The 17,586-nt window shown below is 29.8% G+C and overlaps 3 protein-coding genes across 5 annotated transcripts in view; 1 reads left to right on the forward strand and 2 right to left on the reverse strand.

Annotated features, from left to right (window-relative positions):
- The window catches only part of LOC107438356 (sec1 family domain containing Slh), a 27,502-nt gene extending 26,767 nt beyond the window's left edge, over positions 1 to 735 (forward strand). The window contains exon 25 of the mRNA XM_016050642.3: positions 524 to 735. Within this exon, the coding sequence (XP_015906128.1) occupies positions 524 to 553 (30 nt within the window). The 3' untranslated portion in view covers positions 554 to 735. The remainder of the gene's footprint in view (positions 1 to 523) is intronic.
- A 1,542-nt stretch (positions 736 to 2,277) lies between these two features.
- On the reverse strand, positions 2,278 to 11,358 carry LOC107438367 (uncharacterized). Of its 3 annotated transcripts, none has more exons than XM_016050650.4 (2): positions 11,218 to 11,358; positions 2,278 to 3,475 (listed from the first exon to the last, which is right to left on the reverse strand). In XM_016050650.4, exon 2 carries the CDS (start codon positions 3,450 to 3,452, stop codon positions 2,352 to 2,354), a length of 1,101 nt encoding a protein of 366 aa, XP_015906136.2. In that variant the 5' UTR covers positions 3,453 to 3,475; positions 11,218 to 11,358; the 3' UTR covers positions 2,278 to 2,351. The 3 variants fall into 3 exon arrangements, with proteins under 3 accessions (XP_015906136.2, XP_042906327.1, XP_015906143.2); XM_043050393.2 differs by lacking the exon at positions 11,218 to 11,358 and adding an exon at positions 7,783 to 7,918; XM_016050657.4 differs by lacking the exon at positions 11,218 to 11,358 and adding an exon at positions 5,626 to 5,771.
- Positions 11,359 to 15,093: 3,735 nt separating this feature from the next.
- Positions 15,094 to 17,586, reverse strand: part of LOC107438383 (isatin hydrolase-like) — a 6,827-nt gene continuing 4,334 nt past the window's right edge. The window contains exon 2 of the mRNA XM_071185662.1: positions 15,094 to 15,876. Coding sequence (XP_071041763.1) covers positions 15,252 to 15,876 — 625 coding nt within the window. The 3' untranslated portion in view covers positions 15,094 to 15,251. The remainder of the gene's footprint in view (positions 15,877 to 17,586) is intronic.

Here is a 17,586-nt window from a genome sequence, read left to right on the forward strand (position 1 = left end):
TTAGAAAACATTACAATATATATATATAATTAATTAAATGGAAAGGTAATAATTTTCTAGGAAATATATTTTAGATATTTATTTTTGTTAACTATTCTATCAAAATCAGTAAAATTTAATATTTTGTATAAATATTTACTAAAAGTAAATGATGTTAAAATTTTTTAATTTGGTTCCTTTTGCTAGTTCTTGATTTCTGGACTAATACTTTGCTTTTGGACTCAACATAACTATATTTATCTGAGTGACCTTGTTGTCCTTTACCTATCCTGAAAATTAGCTTTTTATGATTATACACATTCTGTAAATTTGTTTTGAAATAATAAAAATTTAGACTTTAAAAAAAATGGAATCAGTCAAAATTAGATATGATTATTTTTAACTTATGCTAAATATATATTTTAAAATATAAAACATTTTCAGTTTTTATTTTACAATTTAAGTATAAAAGCTTTGTGTTAAATCTCAAGCGATTTTTATCTCCAGTATTATTGATTGTAATGATTTTTTTTTCTCCTTTCAGTTATGTCAATTAGGATGTGATATGCACTAACACACATTGCCTTTGAAACAACGAGATTGAATACTCCTTTTGGGTTTTACATGTATATAGACTGTATTATTTACCGCTATATCCTAAGATATGTGAAATATGTTATAAAAGCTGGCTTTTTATTTTCACTCTGTATTTTATATATCATCCAGTTCCATTAAAAATTTATATTTCTTATTGAATTTGTTTTAATAATTTATGATTGGTTATTATTTGTTTTAAAAGTCTGTAGTGATTTAATTTTTCCTCTGTTGACTTCTACATCATCCATCTTTACTCAGATGTTTGTGTTATAGCAGATCCCACTTTTTGAAATCCTAAAAATTCCTTAAATGTTCCCTATTTTCGGAATCCTAAACGGTTACCATTCGTATAATAGAAGCCGGATACTTTATAGATAAAGCTCATCAGCAATGGTGAACATATTAACCAAAGGAAGACAAATTTTTTAAGTAAAATCTGAATGTAATAAACAATTGAATTCACAGCTCTGGATCAGCATCTAGTATAGCTCTAAATTTTGTTTTTCAAGTATGTATAAGCTGAAAATGAATAAAACTAGCTGAATTGTAGTTTTTGTTGAAAAGATACCAAAAAAAAGAACTGTTATAAGTGTCGAGAAAACGGATATCAGGATAACCTATTTCCTTAATGTTGAATTTAGTTATTTTATTTGAGCTGTGATGGCTCAGAGGTTTAGGCATTGAACTGTCACTGTGAAGAACTGGGGTTTGATTCCCAGTGGCAATTTAAAGTCGACCCATCTTCAGATCAATGCATATCAGATTATCTGAAAAGGAAATGTTGCTTGGGTGCAATGCTGACTAAATTGTTTTCAACTTGATTGCATCTTTGTTTTTCAGCTTTTTTTGTTTTTGTTTCTTCTAAGCTGTCATTTAAAGTGGGAAATACATTAAATGGTCTGAAAGATAGATGATTTGTTAGATTTTCTTTTAATTGTAAAAAAAAAAAAAAAAGTCTTATCATTTTTTTAAAAATGCAGTTGGTGTAAACACCTCTCTAAACTGCAAAATTGGAAGGATTAATTGCGCTATTACTTTTCCTAAAAAAACTGAATAAAACGAAATTTCTAGTTTAAATTTAAGAATAAATAATTTTTTTAACAACTTTTGTATGTTCAAAATAAAATCATTCAAATTTCAATAAAAACTTTTGACAGACCTTAAAAAATATTTTTAGTTAATCCATTGATGACAGTTTTTAGTTTCCTGCATTAAACGAATTAAGAAATAGGTCAATTGAATCCTTTGTTGTTTGATGCTTTTTTAGTTTGATGCCAGTTTTCGGCATTGCAATATAATATTTAAGATAAATATTCTTGGATAGTTGAATAATGGATTTCACCAATAATTAATTTTATTTTGCACCCCTTAGCTTAATAATATTTCCTCCATGAAAATTAAACAATATTAAATAGATTGATTTTTCAGCTCTCTAACGGTAATTAATATGTCATGCCATCTATTTAAGGAAGAAACACAAAGAAAGAGTTCCTGCTGCTCAGTGCGTTTCATATTTACAGACTTAAAAGTTGTGGCCAGCTGTATAAACCAATGGGTTAATAGTTTCTTATGTATTTTTAAAGCTATTTATCCTCTACGTTTAAAATAAATCGCATACTTGTGATTGAGTTTAAAAACTAAATCATAACATTTTTTTAAAGCCTCATACAGAATTTAATTAGATAATTACAATAAAGCATATTTAATATATAAATAGCCCTTCCATTTTATTTTATTAATCACATGAACAATAAAAATGTAGACAGCTCATGTTTTTAAAAATTGTATTGGCTATATCCTCTGTAGCTCGAACCATTACGGAAACTTGCATTTAATGCATTTCTTGAGCTGTCATACAGAGTTCTCATGTCTCTAGTTTCCTTTTCAAGATCATCTATAGCTTCACGAATCTTTGTTTCTAGTTTGGCTTGGGACGAGTCTTCATCTAGAGTTAGGCCTTGAAGCCTCATAATCTCTCTCTGCTCTCTGAACATGATGGCTCTATTAACACCAGAGTCGATTCTTGAAGCCATTGCATTTTTATCTTTTGGATCACGACTTCTTCCCCAAGTATCATAAATACCATACAAAGCTTTACCAGCGGATTCGCAAGCATCAAGTACAGCTGGATTGCTATCAATGTAACTCCCTACGGAATTGCTGATTTCTTTAAACACTTCAACTTTAGACACTTGCTGAAAAAATCCATCAACTGCTTCAATCACTTGGGTCATACTGTTGCTGTTGCTTTTTACTACTAACCACATATCTTCCGTTTTTAAAGACCGTGATATTTTGCCAACGGTTGAGTCGAATGTTTCGGAGTGGTAACGACGAATTATTTCCTCCACATTATGGTACTGGGCAAAGCATTTGGATCTTATTTTGTGCAAGGGTTTGGTTATTTCAGCATCATTTTCCATTATTTCTGCAAATGTTGCCATATATTTATCTACATTGCAGGCTTGCACTATTGAATTCACACCATCCACAGCGTCTGTGAGGAAAACAGCTAAAGAAGCAAAGAAATCTACGTTGGGATTATTCGTATTTTTGAATTCACGGGATGCCATGTTGGCTTCTTTAAACATTAAACCTGTTTTGTTGAAGGCCAACTGATCTTTGTGTACATCAGCCACTAGTTCCTCTAGCTTTGATAATGTGTTCTGTCTCTCTCTCGACCACTCCAAGTAGACCCTACGGAAATCATTCATAGCTGATTCATACGTTTGTATGCTTCCATTGATATCTGAGCAAAATTTAGATTCTGCTGATTCTGTGTCTCTGTTGTCGTCAAAATCGTTTGACAAAAATGGAAGGGTGTTGTTTTTGGCTTTGGGTCTTGCTCCTCCGCTATACTTTTTGCTACGAGGCATTTTGGTTTTTCTGAGTATTTCACCTAGGAAGAAAAATTTTTTTTTTTAATATTAACTAAATAAAAAACATTCATAAAAAACAAGTAACGTTTTTTAATTTTAGTTATAGACATCTAAAATCGAATTGATTGGAACGGGCAGGGGTTGACGGTCAAATGGGTTCCTTAATATTCACCTTTAAACTACAATATTAACTCTGTTTCACTCACCTTGAAAAAAAGGTAAAGAGAGAAATAATAGAAGAGGAATAAATTAAACCTTTTAAACTTATTTACCAAAATGCTTTATTTAAAAAAAAAGAAGGTAAAAACTCTGTAGTAAGAATACTTTATGCTTCCTTACTGCCTTTATTTCCAATTTATCATCAATCTAAATTCAGTGACTTTCTGGCTAACTAAAATGCTCAAATCTCCGCTGGAGCTCTGCGTCTGATGATGACCTTACTAGTTTCAATTGTTTTTTTGAATCGTACTACACATATCAACAAAGGCAATTTTTTAATACTAGTTTCAATAGTTTTCTGAATCTTACTTCGCAATTATCAATAAAGGTAATTCTTGAATACAAGTTTTAACTGCTTTCTAAATCTTTTATCCAAAAAGGCAATTTTTCAATACAAGTTTCAATAGTTTTCTGAATCCTTTATGAACGAAGGCAATTTTTTAATACAAGATTTAATAGTTTTCTGAATCCTTTATGAACGAAGGCAATTTTTTAATACAAGATTTAATATTTTTCTGAATCCTTTATGAACGAAAGTAATTTTTCAATACAAGATTGAATAGTTTTCTGAATCTTTTGTGAACAAAGGCAATTTTTCAATACAAGATTTAATAGTTTTCTGAATCCTACTTCGCATTATCAACAAAGATAATTTTTCAATGCAAATCTCAATCGCTTTCTGAATCTTAATACATATTATGAACTAAGGCAATTTTTCGTCAATCAAAATTTTGCTCACTGTCTAAATAGCTAGGTCGCTAACATTTTAATAGAGGTTGTGTGCTACAGATAATAAGTTTAACTGTTTCTTGATCGCATATCTTTTACTCTATACGAGGATAAATTTTTCAAGCGGTAGGAAAAAGACGATATATAATGGGCAAGTTTTCATTTTATGACGTAGCTAAGTTATTTATTAAGGTATCTTATATGACTAGTGCAAAAACCTGATTTTGGGTAAAATTTTCGAAATCGAGTTTATTATAAATTTTGCATCCTTGTACTCTTAGCTTTCTAAAAAATATTTTACTTTTGTTTCTACTCTAATTATTTGCATAGTTATTGCAGTTTTTGTGCAAAATGATAACAGTGGATAGACTATTTAATTTTAAGTTTTTAATACGTTTATCAGAATTTTTTCTTCACATTTTACACTAAACAAGATTTCTCACGTTGTATTTAAAATAATTGTCTACAATTTTTCATGAATGTTTATGATAGCACAGATGTTTTGCTATGAGGCTAACAAACATTTAAAATGAAACAGCTAAGTGGCTCCGCCCCATTCGCGTTGTCAATTCTTGGTGAAAATAAGTTTTAATAATTTGGAAGGGCTTAATAGTATCGTTTGAACAACATGAACCAAATCTNTTAAATTAATAAAATCCAATTATTAAAATAAAATTTATTAATTTGTAATTCCATTTTAAAATTGAAATACTTCCGTAGAGAATGGCACCTCTGTAAACGTTCCATTTCAGTCGAAGTTTCGCCAAACTTTTCGACTAGTTAGAGACCTCGAATTTCAATTGGAAATCTATACGAGACGTTAATGCAAGATTCAATTTGTTTCTAAAGTAATATGAGCAAAATGTATTGCTAATCGAAAATTTGAATATTTTCCGAAATGAATGTATTAACATGCTAAACTAAAAACAAGAAGAAAAAATTAAATAAAAAAATTAAAAATAAATTTTTTTATGTTAAGCTGAAAACGAGAAAATAATTTTTATTTAAGGCCTAACTAGTAACAAAAATCCTAGAACACTTTCCTAATAAAACACCACTGAAAATTCAAACTCTTTGTTCTGTTGTTCGAAAACGATTTAGCGTATGGATAGTACTGTATAAATGATGTCGCGTATGACAAAAGTATTTTTTCCCTTCAAGTATATTTTAAACTTAATTTTTAATTTTCTAAAATTTAATTTAACTATCTACCACTACTTACGTTATTTCGGATAAGAATCATCCATTTAGTGGAATTACACAAATTTTACAAAAATTTAAAACTGATACCAAAAAGTAGTCGTTCGTAATCATCCTTTAAAGGGCCTGGGTATGTAAAAATGTCTAGTGTTTATAAATGTATTAAAATTTCATCGTTGGATTAGATAACAGATCCCCTTCTGAGCAAGATAGCTTTATCTCTAAATGACTTCGGAAAATGATGCCGGATCTGACAAGGAATTTTCCAAATGATTAATAGATTAAATATTTAGATAAAATTGAGAATATTGCTTTTAGTAAAAGATTGTTTTTTTTATTATCAGAAATTATAACTTTTTGCTTGTTGTTCATGGAAAAACAGTTGAGATATTTAAGTAAATACTGGAATTTAAAATTAATCGAATTAATATTCTCAAAAGTAGGATTTCTATAAAATACGGTCCTTTTTCTATTATGATGCAAAAGGAAAATTATTAATACTAGCTTACAAAAATTCAGTTTTAAAAATGATAATTAATTATTAAAAGAAGGTTTTTAGTGAAATGAGTTCTTCACCAATAATATATAAAATCCATAATACAAACGTAGAAAGATACTATTTTAATAATGAAAATTGATTCTTAAAAGTATGATTTCAATAAAATGCGTTTTTTTTGTGATAATACAATTAAGTAACAATAAACATAAAATTAATAATACAAAAAATAAATTAAAATTAATTCTTAAAAATCGGATTTTAATAAAATTCGTTCTTCGGAAAAATAAAATTTATTTAACAATTATAAAACATGAATTAATTTTTTCTCCACAGGTCTTTTTAATAAAATCACTTTCGAAAAAAAAAATAGTTTTAGAAATAGGCCAGAGCCTTTATCAATAATTATAATTTAAAAACTATAACACGGAAGTAGTTTGATGAAAACTGTAGCTTGTTTAAAAGTTTTTGGTTTGGTATGAATGCATGCTCAGATTCACAGCGATGTAAAATATTATCAGATCATGTGCCAGAATTTCCTTGTCTTTCGGATTAAACGTGGGATTAATATATATATATATATATAGTTANAAAAACTATAACACGGAAGTAGTTTGATGAAAACTGTAGCTTGTTTAAAAGTTTTTGGTTTGGTCGAGTATGAATGCATGCTCAGATTCACAGAGATGTAAAATATTATCAGATCATGTGCCAGAATATCCTCGTCTTTCGGATTAAACGTGGGAGGTTTTCGTTGTTTTCTTCGCTTTGCAAACACTTCGAGTTAAATTCACAAAGTCCTTTCCGAAGCTTGCCCCTCTGCTTGCCAAGAGTTTACTTGTCTTCTATGTTCGGTTCCGAATTACAACGTTAGGCAGTTTAAAGTTGATAGACATAAATCCTAAATGGTTAATAGTAATGAAGTTAATGTATTAACTTCAAGGATATGCCAAGTTTGCTGAAACTAGTTTTCAAAAACTTTGAATTAGGGGTAATACGGGCCTTCATTATCCCATGGATGCTTTTTTGATGTCGTACTGAATAATGTCGTTAATTTTAGAACAATACTTTGGTATGAAAATTAAAAAGATTGTAAAATGACAATTATTTCTGGCGGTAACTAGGAGGACAAAATTCACACTTAAACTCATGACTGACGTNATAAATTAGTTAAGACTGAAATAATTAAAAACAAAACTAACTAAACAGATGCATTCGGTAAAAAGAAGAAAAAAACCAAGCAAAGAAATGAAAACGTTTATCAAATCATATTTTGAGAATTGTACTTTTTTACATGATATTGATGCTTTTTTAAATTTATTTATAAAGTTAAGTTAGTTTTAATATTTCTAAATTAAGCAGAAACTATGTCAAACTCTACTTTAAGTCTGAAATATAATATTCACCACGTTTGTAATACAAGTAATATAGTTTATTTTATTTATTTATTTACACATTTTTTTTTTGCACAGTAGTACGGTAGATATGATTAATATTTTAGTTTAAACACATTTTGTCTTTTGTTTCAGACATAAATATCGGCATGTAAGAGCATTCTATAGAATGTATAAATATAGAGATAAACAAAATTGGTTTAAACAAATTACTGACATTATTTTACCACTATTGTCTGACTGATTAACACAAGGAAATATTTCAGTGTCCTTAAAAAAATGTACTTACTTCTAAATAAGAACTTTACCATATTTCGTGAAAAATTGGTGTTTTAATAATATTAAATTCGATTACACGGAAATATTTTCTTAAAATCTTTCACTAGACGGGAAAGCATAAGATGGTGACGTCAGAAAAAAAACTTGTTTGAGAAAATAATTTTTTATTCTTTTCCTATTAACTTTTTTTACTGGATGAAACACCCAAAAGAGATTTTTTTCCTTCAAATTTTATACGTCAGTATATCTTGTAATTTTAAAGCCAGAATATTGATTTTACTCGACTTTAAAAAAAAATATTTATATCTATCAATTTTTTTGCTTTAAATTTACACTAGATTCTTTTAAAAAACATTACACCGCATTTTATGAATATTTTTACACTGGATTCTTTTAGGAAACATTACACCGCATTTTATTAATATTTTTACACTAGATTCTTTTAGAAAACATTACACGGCATTTTAGGAATATTTTTACACTAGATCCTTTTAGAAAACACTACACCGCATTTCAGGAATATTTTTACACTAGATTCTTTTAGAAAACATTACACCGGATTTCAGGAATATTTTTACACTAGATTCTTTTAGAAAACATTACATCGCATTTTAGGAATATTTTTACACTAGATTCTTTTAGAAAACACTACACCGCATTTCAGGAATATTTTTACACTAGATTCTTTTAGAAAACATTACACAGCATTTTAGGAATATTTTTATACTAGATTCTTTTAGAGTACACTAGATTCTTGTAGAAAACATTAAACCGCATTTTAGGTATATTTTAACACTAGATTCTTTTAGAAAAAATTACACTGCATTTTAGGAATATTTTTACACTAGATTCTTTTAGAGTACACTAGATTCTTTTAGAAAACATTACCCCGCATTTTAGGAATATTTTCATGCCAAATAACTATTTATAACATCTTCAATTTAGCACTACTTCATGATAATAAAATATGACTACTAACTACTGACCATTGTTTTTTGTCGCAGATAAAACGAAGAACGTTATAAAGTTGAAAAACGTGGGGGATTATAGTGGTCGAAGTTTATTAAGAAAGTGTTGCGCCCTATGTTTTACAAAAATAGAATAAATTCTTTCCTTTCAACAATTTAGTTAGTTTGATAATCGAAATCATATCAGAAATGAATAGAAATTTCGATTGGCGATAAATTTTGCTAGCACCATTTAGGAAACAATTGTAGCTTTTATCGGTGTCAGACCCAAAGCTCCAGTGGGAGAAAGGACACTCTAGTTACTCGGAAAGTGGTCGAAATTTCAATAATATTCTGTTTATTTCTAATTCAATAAAATCTGAATACGTTGTCCCAAGGAAAAAATGTTTAGTGAAATATCGGAAATTCTGTAGCAGTTGAAGGATATAAATTAAGCGATTGAAATTTTTATGTCATTCAGCACACAGTTCCAATTTAAATTTGAGCACAATAGCTAGGCGGAATGTGGTTAAGTTGATAAGATAAGTTCCATTTAGCAGTACAATTTGTTTGCAGTGGTTCGAAAACGATTGAAACTTGTATTTTGAACAGGCACAAAATGTCAGCTGAAACTTGAGGACTCCAGTAATTCGGAAAGTGGCTGGTATTTTGATTATTGATTAATTCTATTCAGTGTTAAAAAACACTTTTAATTTTGCTATTGGTAGTTAGAAAACAATATGGAGCTTAATTAAATATATTTTAAAATTGAGATTTTTTTTTTAAAGATTTTTTAGCAGAGATTCTAGTTGTCTAGTTAGTTACCTAGCGATGGCAGGCTGTTACGAACTTTGCTCCAGACTCGCACCCACCACAGTATTGACGTAAGATATCCTTTTGATTGACGGATTATGGGTTAGAATCCCCTTGACATCGGGCTAATCATGGCAGGTTTTCGCAGTTTTCTTCTACATGTAACGCAAATACGAGTTAGTTCCATCAAAAAGTCCTTCTCGAAGGCTAGCTTGTTCCAATTCTTGATAAAAGAGTTCCTTTGTCTTCTGGGTTGGGTTCAAAATTACAAAGCTACGGAGTTGAACATTGATACAGTTTGACTTCCAAATGTTATCGAAATTATACAGTTTTAATTTAGTGAGTGTTTTTTGTGCGGAAATACCACTGGTCGATGAATAAACTCTAGCTTCAATAAAAATGATCCCTGATATAATTATGCGTAAAAACAAGCTTACCAATTATGAAAGACATAACTATTTTAAATAGATAAACAATTATGTTTAAGTTTGCATTTAATTTTATATCATAAAAATAAGTCAGCTTTAAAGCTACTTTGTTTGAGATACTTAGTTCTTTCTAAAATAACTTTTTTTCTTCCTAATTTAACTTTCAACAAAATAAATCATTGATAGCATCGTTTTTAGTTCATTTTGATTGTAACATGAGGTAACTGTAACACAAATATTTCGAATACATTTTAATCTAATTTGTTAACATGTTAATCTTGTTTTGTTAAAATTTTTTGCTAAAACTTTTTGTTTTGATATTTTTTTTTGTGTTTCCTTTATTAACCTTTTCCGGATTTGGTACGAAGGATTGCCCGAATGAGTCGTCTTCAATTAGGATGTAATGCTGTTAATTCTTCAGCATTGTAAACCTTAGAAATATTCATATTCAATAATAAACTAACAAATTTAGTTCATTTCAGAAAATACTAAGATATACTGACAGTGGATAATTTATTAAAATTAAATTTTTAATTTAAATAAAAAAATATTAAACTTAAAATTCAATTTTTTTTTTAAATTTAAATTAAATTTATGAAATTAATATATGCAATAAATATTTTGAATGTTTTTTTTTTTGCATATGTAAAAGTAAAAAAAATTAAAGTTACAGTCAATCCAATAAAACAAGTAATAAATATTAGTTATCAAACCCTCAAATTGTATAAGTCTTTTACTTGTGATTACGCTTAAAATAGGAACCAAATTACCAAAAATAAAACAGCATAAAAACACAAATTTAAAATATTTTCGAAGAACTCTTGAAAGCTCGGTTTTTTAAAAAAATGATAAAATCTTGGTTTTTGATTACAAAAAGAAAGAAAAAAATCAGGTGCACTGGATGCATTTTTTTATTTTACTTATTGTGACGTATTTATTTATTTACACAGCTAAAATTTGAATAGTGCCTTGGGCCCCTTAGAAATTTTTAAAATAAATAAATAAACTAATATAAGTATTTTAAAATAAAACATTTATTTAAAAAAACAAAACAAAAGTAGACGGAACGTAATAGGTTTTATAATTTAAATCGTAATTTAATAATTCAACTCATTTGTCTCTTTGTCTATTCTATCAATACCTCCTAGAGGAGGTATTGATTCTATCCCGAAGAGTTTTTAAAGTATTTTTCATGCTGTTAACGAACTGTTCGAATTGTTAAAGGGTTTAATTTAAAAACAAAACAAAATGACTTACCTTGAGAGAAATATACCTGTCAACGGTGATGCCGAAAGTTCTAACGGTTACTCGCTAAAAGCAAACATATTAATGGTAATCAATTTAGGTAGTCTGATTTTATTGTGTCAGGTGCAAGGGAAATTCCCTTTTTCTTCAATATCTGAACAAAAAATTCCGTTTGACTTGGAAGTAAAAAAGTGTTATCATTTCAACAGGTGTGTTATCAACATGGAACGGGAGAGGTTAAATATATATTAAGCTCCCAGTTTCAGAGATTATTTGGAAAAATAAATTTATTCATTTATTTATGCAAATAATCACAATGATAGATTAAATTTTTTTTAAATTTTGTATTCACAAATTGTATTAAAATAATCGTTATAAAATAACGGTTTTGATAATAATTGTCATTCTATCTTTACATTTGAATAATAGAATCTATATGTAAATATTTAAAATCCCAAAATAAAACGAACATTTTAAAGAATACGTTCTTGTTCTTCAAGTAGATTAAAAAGGGAAAAATAATTTTATTTTATAAGATCTAAAACGAAAAACATAAGGTACATCTCTCTCGAAATATGTGTAAGGGTAGTTTCGTTAGTGATACAAGTTAATTACAAAAGTAATAAAAATTTGCCTTAAATTTCTGGTTTTACGTCTGACAAAAATAGAATTTTTCTTCTTTTTCATCTATGTAAAAAAGGCAGTTTTTGAAAATTTCCTATCTGAGCATAGTTTTTGTAGATCCAAAAAAAAAAAAAAAAAAAAAAAAAAAAAAAAAAAAAAAAAAAAANAGAAGAAAAAAGAAAAAGAAAGCAGCAATGAAAATTGGCAAAGAATTAAAGTTAGCTTTATTATGTAGTGCATTATTATTTATTTTTGCCACTATGTAGTGCTTTATAATTATTTATTATTTATTTTCTACCGGCGGAGATTTTCCGAAAAATATTTAAAGTGCAAGCTGCATTTTTTGGTTTAAAATTGATTTTAACCTCCTAGAAAAATAAATCACTTAAGTTTTAATAAAAAGGGATTTGAGCCCCACTTACTGAAAGGACTGAATACGATCTTACTTTTTTTTCAACAGTCTAAGAATATCTTTTTTTGGATCTGAATAATGTTTAACTACGTTTAAGTGTGGCTTGAAGTCACCCAACTCCAGATCAATGGGATACCAGTTTGTTTAAAATGTAAAGGCGGTTGGTGCGCAGAGCTTAATTGCATTGCCCTCATCATTTTGTTGGTCACGAAATTGTGGAATCGCAACATTCATAACCCCCCAACTGCGCACATGGGTTGTTTTTTTATTTTATTTTATATCCAGCGTTGAACAGCCGAACCAAATCTAACTTTACGATTATCAATGTTCAACTCCGTAGCCTTGTAATTTTGAGCCCAATTTAGAAGACAAGGAAACTCTTAAATCAAACATTTAGGCAAAGTAGTCATCATGGAGGACTTTTTGAAGGAACTTACTCGCATTTGAGTTACATGTGAGAAAAACCACGAAAATCCGCTGGGTTAAAAACGAAGGCAAGGGATTCTAACCTACGATTCATCTACCACTGAAGATATTTCACGTCAGTACTGTGGTCGGTGCGAGTCGGGAGCATAATTCGTATCAACCAGCCACCGCTGGAGTTCGCACCTGGGTCAAAGAATATATAGGGGTCAAAGAATATATATCCCCTATATATTCTTTGCCTGGGTTACCTCTTTGGGAGATGAATTCTCTATCCCCTGAGCCCCTGCGGCTCGCATGTGAGCTATTGCTGAAATGCTTGACTATATAAAGGACAGTCATTTTATTGTCGTGTCTGTTAGTGCTCGTGAAATTAAAAAAAAAAGAAAGAAAGAAAAAAAAGAAATCAAGTCTACTTTTATTATAATTTGACTACTACTTTGAAAATTGTCGAAAGCTACATGATAACTTCTTGATTCTTAGAATTTGCGATTAATCTTATGAGAGTTAGCCATGTTTCAGCATGAGCATTGTGCAAAAAATTGATCTAAATGAGAATTGAATAACTTGAACTTATTATTTTTTTATATTCTTTAAAGCAGTTTATATCGATAAATATTGTGCAGCATGCAAGAAGATAACAACTTGAATAGCTTTTAATCTGAAGATCTAATTTTTTCAATTTAATTACGAATTTTTATTAACTAGTAAGAAAACATCGTGCACAAAAAAAAAAAAAAAAAAAAAAAAAAAAAAAAATACATAAATTTTTTCTTTCAAAAAATGTAATTCAGCAACTTAATTTGAGTTGTTCATTAAGAGCAAGTTTAAAAATATTTCCTGAAAATGGCAATTTTGTAATTTTATTTCCGGTTTTTTTCCCCCGTACTGTCGGCTAAGTTTCTAATTATTAGCTTATCATTTCTAATTTTTACAGAGAACAGCAGTGCTTGGATAAGGAAAACAAACTGTCAGTTTTTTAGGCAATAAGTTGTAGCTAGGAAAAAACCGCTGATGTAGTTAATTTTTTCATCTTAAAGCTGCTAGTGTTAAATCTACTACTGATTTTATTCGTACAATAAACTCAGAGCTCCTAATTTTCGGAATAGACAAAATACTGGTAGTACGAACGTACCACTTTTATTTTATTTTTAATGGTGGAATTATTCTTAAATAGCTTTATTTATTAACAGATGTAATCCGTTTTTCCCAAATGGTGTTCCGTGGAACCATAGGGTTCCGTGGAACAGAGAAAGGGGTTCCGCGTTTTAGTATTTTTTAAATGAATTTTTAAACCATCAATTATATTTAGATCCTACCTATGATTTATAATTTGTGTGATCCTTCAGTTGTCTTTGTGAAATTATTTCTGGAAAATGCCAATGAAATAAAAATGGCATTTTTTAAAAGGAAACATAATATTTCTTATAACAATATATTGAATAATTATGAAAAGAACAAGCATTTATAAAATATTGCAATAGTGTTTCCTATCGTGGTTTTCGAATCAAAATAACAAAATTAAATAGCTAAGTTTTTTAATAAAGAAATATGCTTTCCTAATAACCATTTTCAACGCTTAGAGCAATTCTTTTAAAACTTTCACTTCTAAGTACTATAATTCGGCTTATTTTATTAATTTTCAGCTTATGTATGTACACCAAAAACAAACTATCATTCCTCTAATCTAGATACAACCCACGCACTACAAATACACGCACTCTCAGACATAAAAGCAAATTTAAGATTATTAATGATAAAACAACAAAAAAATTTTATTCATCTGATTGCTGAAAAAAAGTTAGAAACTGCTGCTCTGTCTTTCTTGTAGACTTGGACTGAATTATTCACGGAGTTGCGAAAATTCTCGCAAAAAATTGACAGCCTAGAATAAACTATTAATGATATTTTACAATAAGGCACGCAAACAATATTTATTTATTAGAATTATTGCAAGATTATGTAGATAGAATACATACAGGGTGTCCCAAAACGACCGCATAAACTCTGCAAAGCTAGATTCCACGTTGGGAGCACATAGAAATTGCCCAAAGAAGCGTTCCTGTACGATCCATAGTTTACGAGAAAAATACGAAAAACAAAGTATGACGTCACTGCCGGAGCAAGAAAAAAAAAACCCTCTATTGGACATATCAGCAACAGTATTTGCCTGCCCCGACATGCATGGCAGACACTTTGACCATCTGTTGACCATCTGCTTCAAATTGTGCATAATATACTGCTGTTGATATGTTCAATAAAGTGTTTTTTCTTGCACCGGCAGTGATGTTATACTTTGTTTTTCATATTTTTCTCGTACACTATGGATCGTACAGGAACCATAGGCAGTTTTTATGTACTCCCAACGAGGAACCTAGCTGTGCAGAGTTTATGCGGTCGTTTTGGGACACCCTGTATACGATAGCGTGAAACATTCAATAGATTATTACAATGAAACACATTAAATAAATAATATTTCAGCACTTACGACCAAACTTTTAAAATAACATATATGTGACAACTTTTAATGCTGTCTAAAAAGTAGTTCTTCCCTGAGATTGTTCATTTTCTGATTCATTGATCACCTTTAAGGTAAATTTTCAATAATTTTGGGGATTGTGGCAACGATACGAGTTGGGGCACCACTTCCTTTTACTATTTTCTGCGGCAATGCTGATATATATGCCCCGTACAGGGGCAGTTCTTTCTTAACTGCAACACTCTCTAAAAGGAACATCCCCTTTGGTAACATGGCAAAATGGCAAGGCAAGTTATCGGCGAAGAATGTTATGGCACTCTCAGGGGACAGTGTATCACTTCCGAGTCCTTTTATATTCCGGTTCTCAGCCAACCAATGGCAGGATTCTGCGGACATACCCGGGTAGTGCATTTGGGTTGCGTCTTCAGCTGTATTAACTGCACCCAGGTATGCAGCATGGTCTTTATATTTCTCTTCCCAACCCGTTCTGATTAAGACAATAGTTCCATTAAGGCTTTGACCAGTGCCGGACTCCCACTCTAGAAAATCTTCAATGTTCACTACGGCGTCTGCATTGAGCTTTGCCCGTTCAGTGATGTCTATTACAGCGGCCGGACCATGAAACTGTGAAACGGGCATTTCGTCTATGTTTATTCCATCTGGCACAATGTGGGATGGAGCGTCCATGTGAGTACCCGTATGGGAATTCTGAGAATATATTTCTGCTTTAAACCTGGAATAGAAAGAATTATCTTAAGGATTGCTGAGCTTAAATTTTTTCAATCATCATAGTGATTTAGCCCTTTTACTAATGCATACTTAATACTACGGAACAATCTCGTTACTCTATAGAACTTACGGAGAGCACGTGCACAGAAATGTATGGAATAAGCCATGTGATAGTGGTAAATCGGCCTGTATTATAATGATTATTATGTGAAAATGTAGTCGTTGTATAACATCTTAAATGTTGTTACAGTTATTTTTATAACAATACTTTAATTGGTGATTAGGCCTTGCCATGTGATTTAAATCAGATTTAATTGGACTCCTGTCGGCGAAGTCACACGTATGTGTCGGACTTGATTGGCTTCTCAATCGACAAATGCTAAGATTTACGTACAATGACGACGCTTTCAGGTATTTAACTGAAGAGTTTAGTGGAAGAATACCGAAGCGACATTCTATGTTATTCAACTACGATAAGTTTACAGGTGCAGAGTGTGCTTAAAGCGAATCCGTAGAGTTTACTCCAGCGAATTAGGGAAAGAATGCAAAGTAGTCAGTGAAACTAAGAATCAGAGAGTAATTCTGGAAAACTTATTTGACGTATTTTTTTTTTTAACATCGTTTAACAGCAGACCCAAATTTGAGTTTACGACTTATGTATTCATTAGTGTTTATTTTCCAATTGTACTTTAATTTTAACTTTTTTCAAGTACTTTTTTATTACTTGTAATTTTGTTATTACCTAATAATGGCAAAGTGCCATTTTTTCTGTCTTATCTCACGAACTCCATTTTGCTCCCCAAACTTTCTTTTTGTCATGTATATTTCTTAGTTTAATTTCAGGATGAATGGGTAAGGCCTCAGACGCCCAGTTCCATTACAACGAAGGAACAAACGAAGCTACCAGGTTCACTTCTTCGATAATAATCTAAATCACTAATATTTTCGCTCCGTTTGTAAATACGTATACACTAATTTTTTGGATTTGTAATAAATCACTCCGTTGTAAATATGTAAATACTAATTTTTTCGATTATGTATACATTTTATGTTGTTCGGACTTCTCGTATTCGTACTCGTATTTTACCAATTATTATTCGGATCCTTTTTTTTTTTTTGTACATATCTTTCATATTACTGTACTGTTCATTTTTATCACTCGATCGCCTACTTCCGTTGCCTTTAGCAAATATTTTTTGATGAAGAGACAAATCTCGCTCAATACCCTCACATTTAAGTTACCAGGCTAGCCTGAAATTGAACACAATTGATGACAAATAAAAAGCTATTTAAAAAGATTAGAATTCGCAACTTTTCTCTAGTATATTTCTTTCAGTTTGCTATTGCATGAGAAAGCAATTAATAGTTTCGTCTTAAATATACCTAATTAACAATGTAATAATGGTTACATAATGACAGTTACAATTTAATAACTACATTGATTAAATAAATAAAAATGAATTAAATTTCTATCATTTGCTAAATTTTCATTCGCACGTGGCAAGCATCAATGATATCATGTTGTGTTGCTTGTGAATTAAATTATCAGATTCAAATAGCTTAACGAATTTTTAACTTCTAAGCACATTAATTCACATATCATGGTAGAAATCACATAAATCTCGGTGCGCTGTCGCGAAGCGTCATTAACCAATTCATCTGTAGTAATAAATCGATGATAATTAAATTAAATATGTGTATAATTAAAATTGTA

The sequence above is a fragment of the Parasteatoda tepidariorum genome, chromosome 9 (genome assembly GCF_043381705.1).
Source record: "Parasteatoda tepidariorum isolate YZ-2023 chromosome 9, CAS_Ptep_4.0, whole genome shotgun sequence".
NCBI lineage: Eukaryota > Metazoa > Arthropoda > Arachnida > Araneae > Theridiidae > Parasteatoda > Parasteatoda tepidariorum.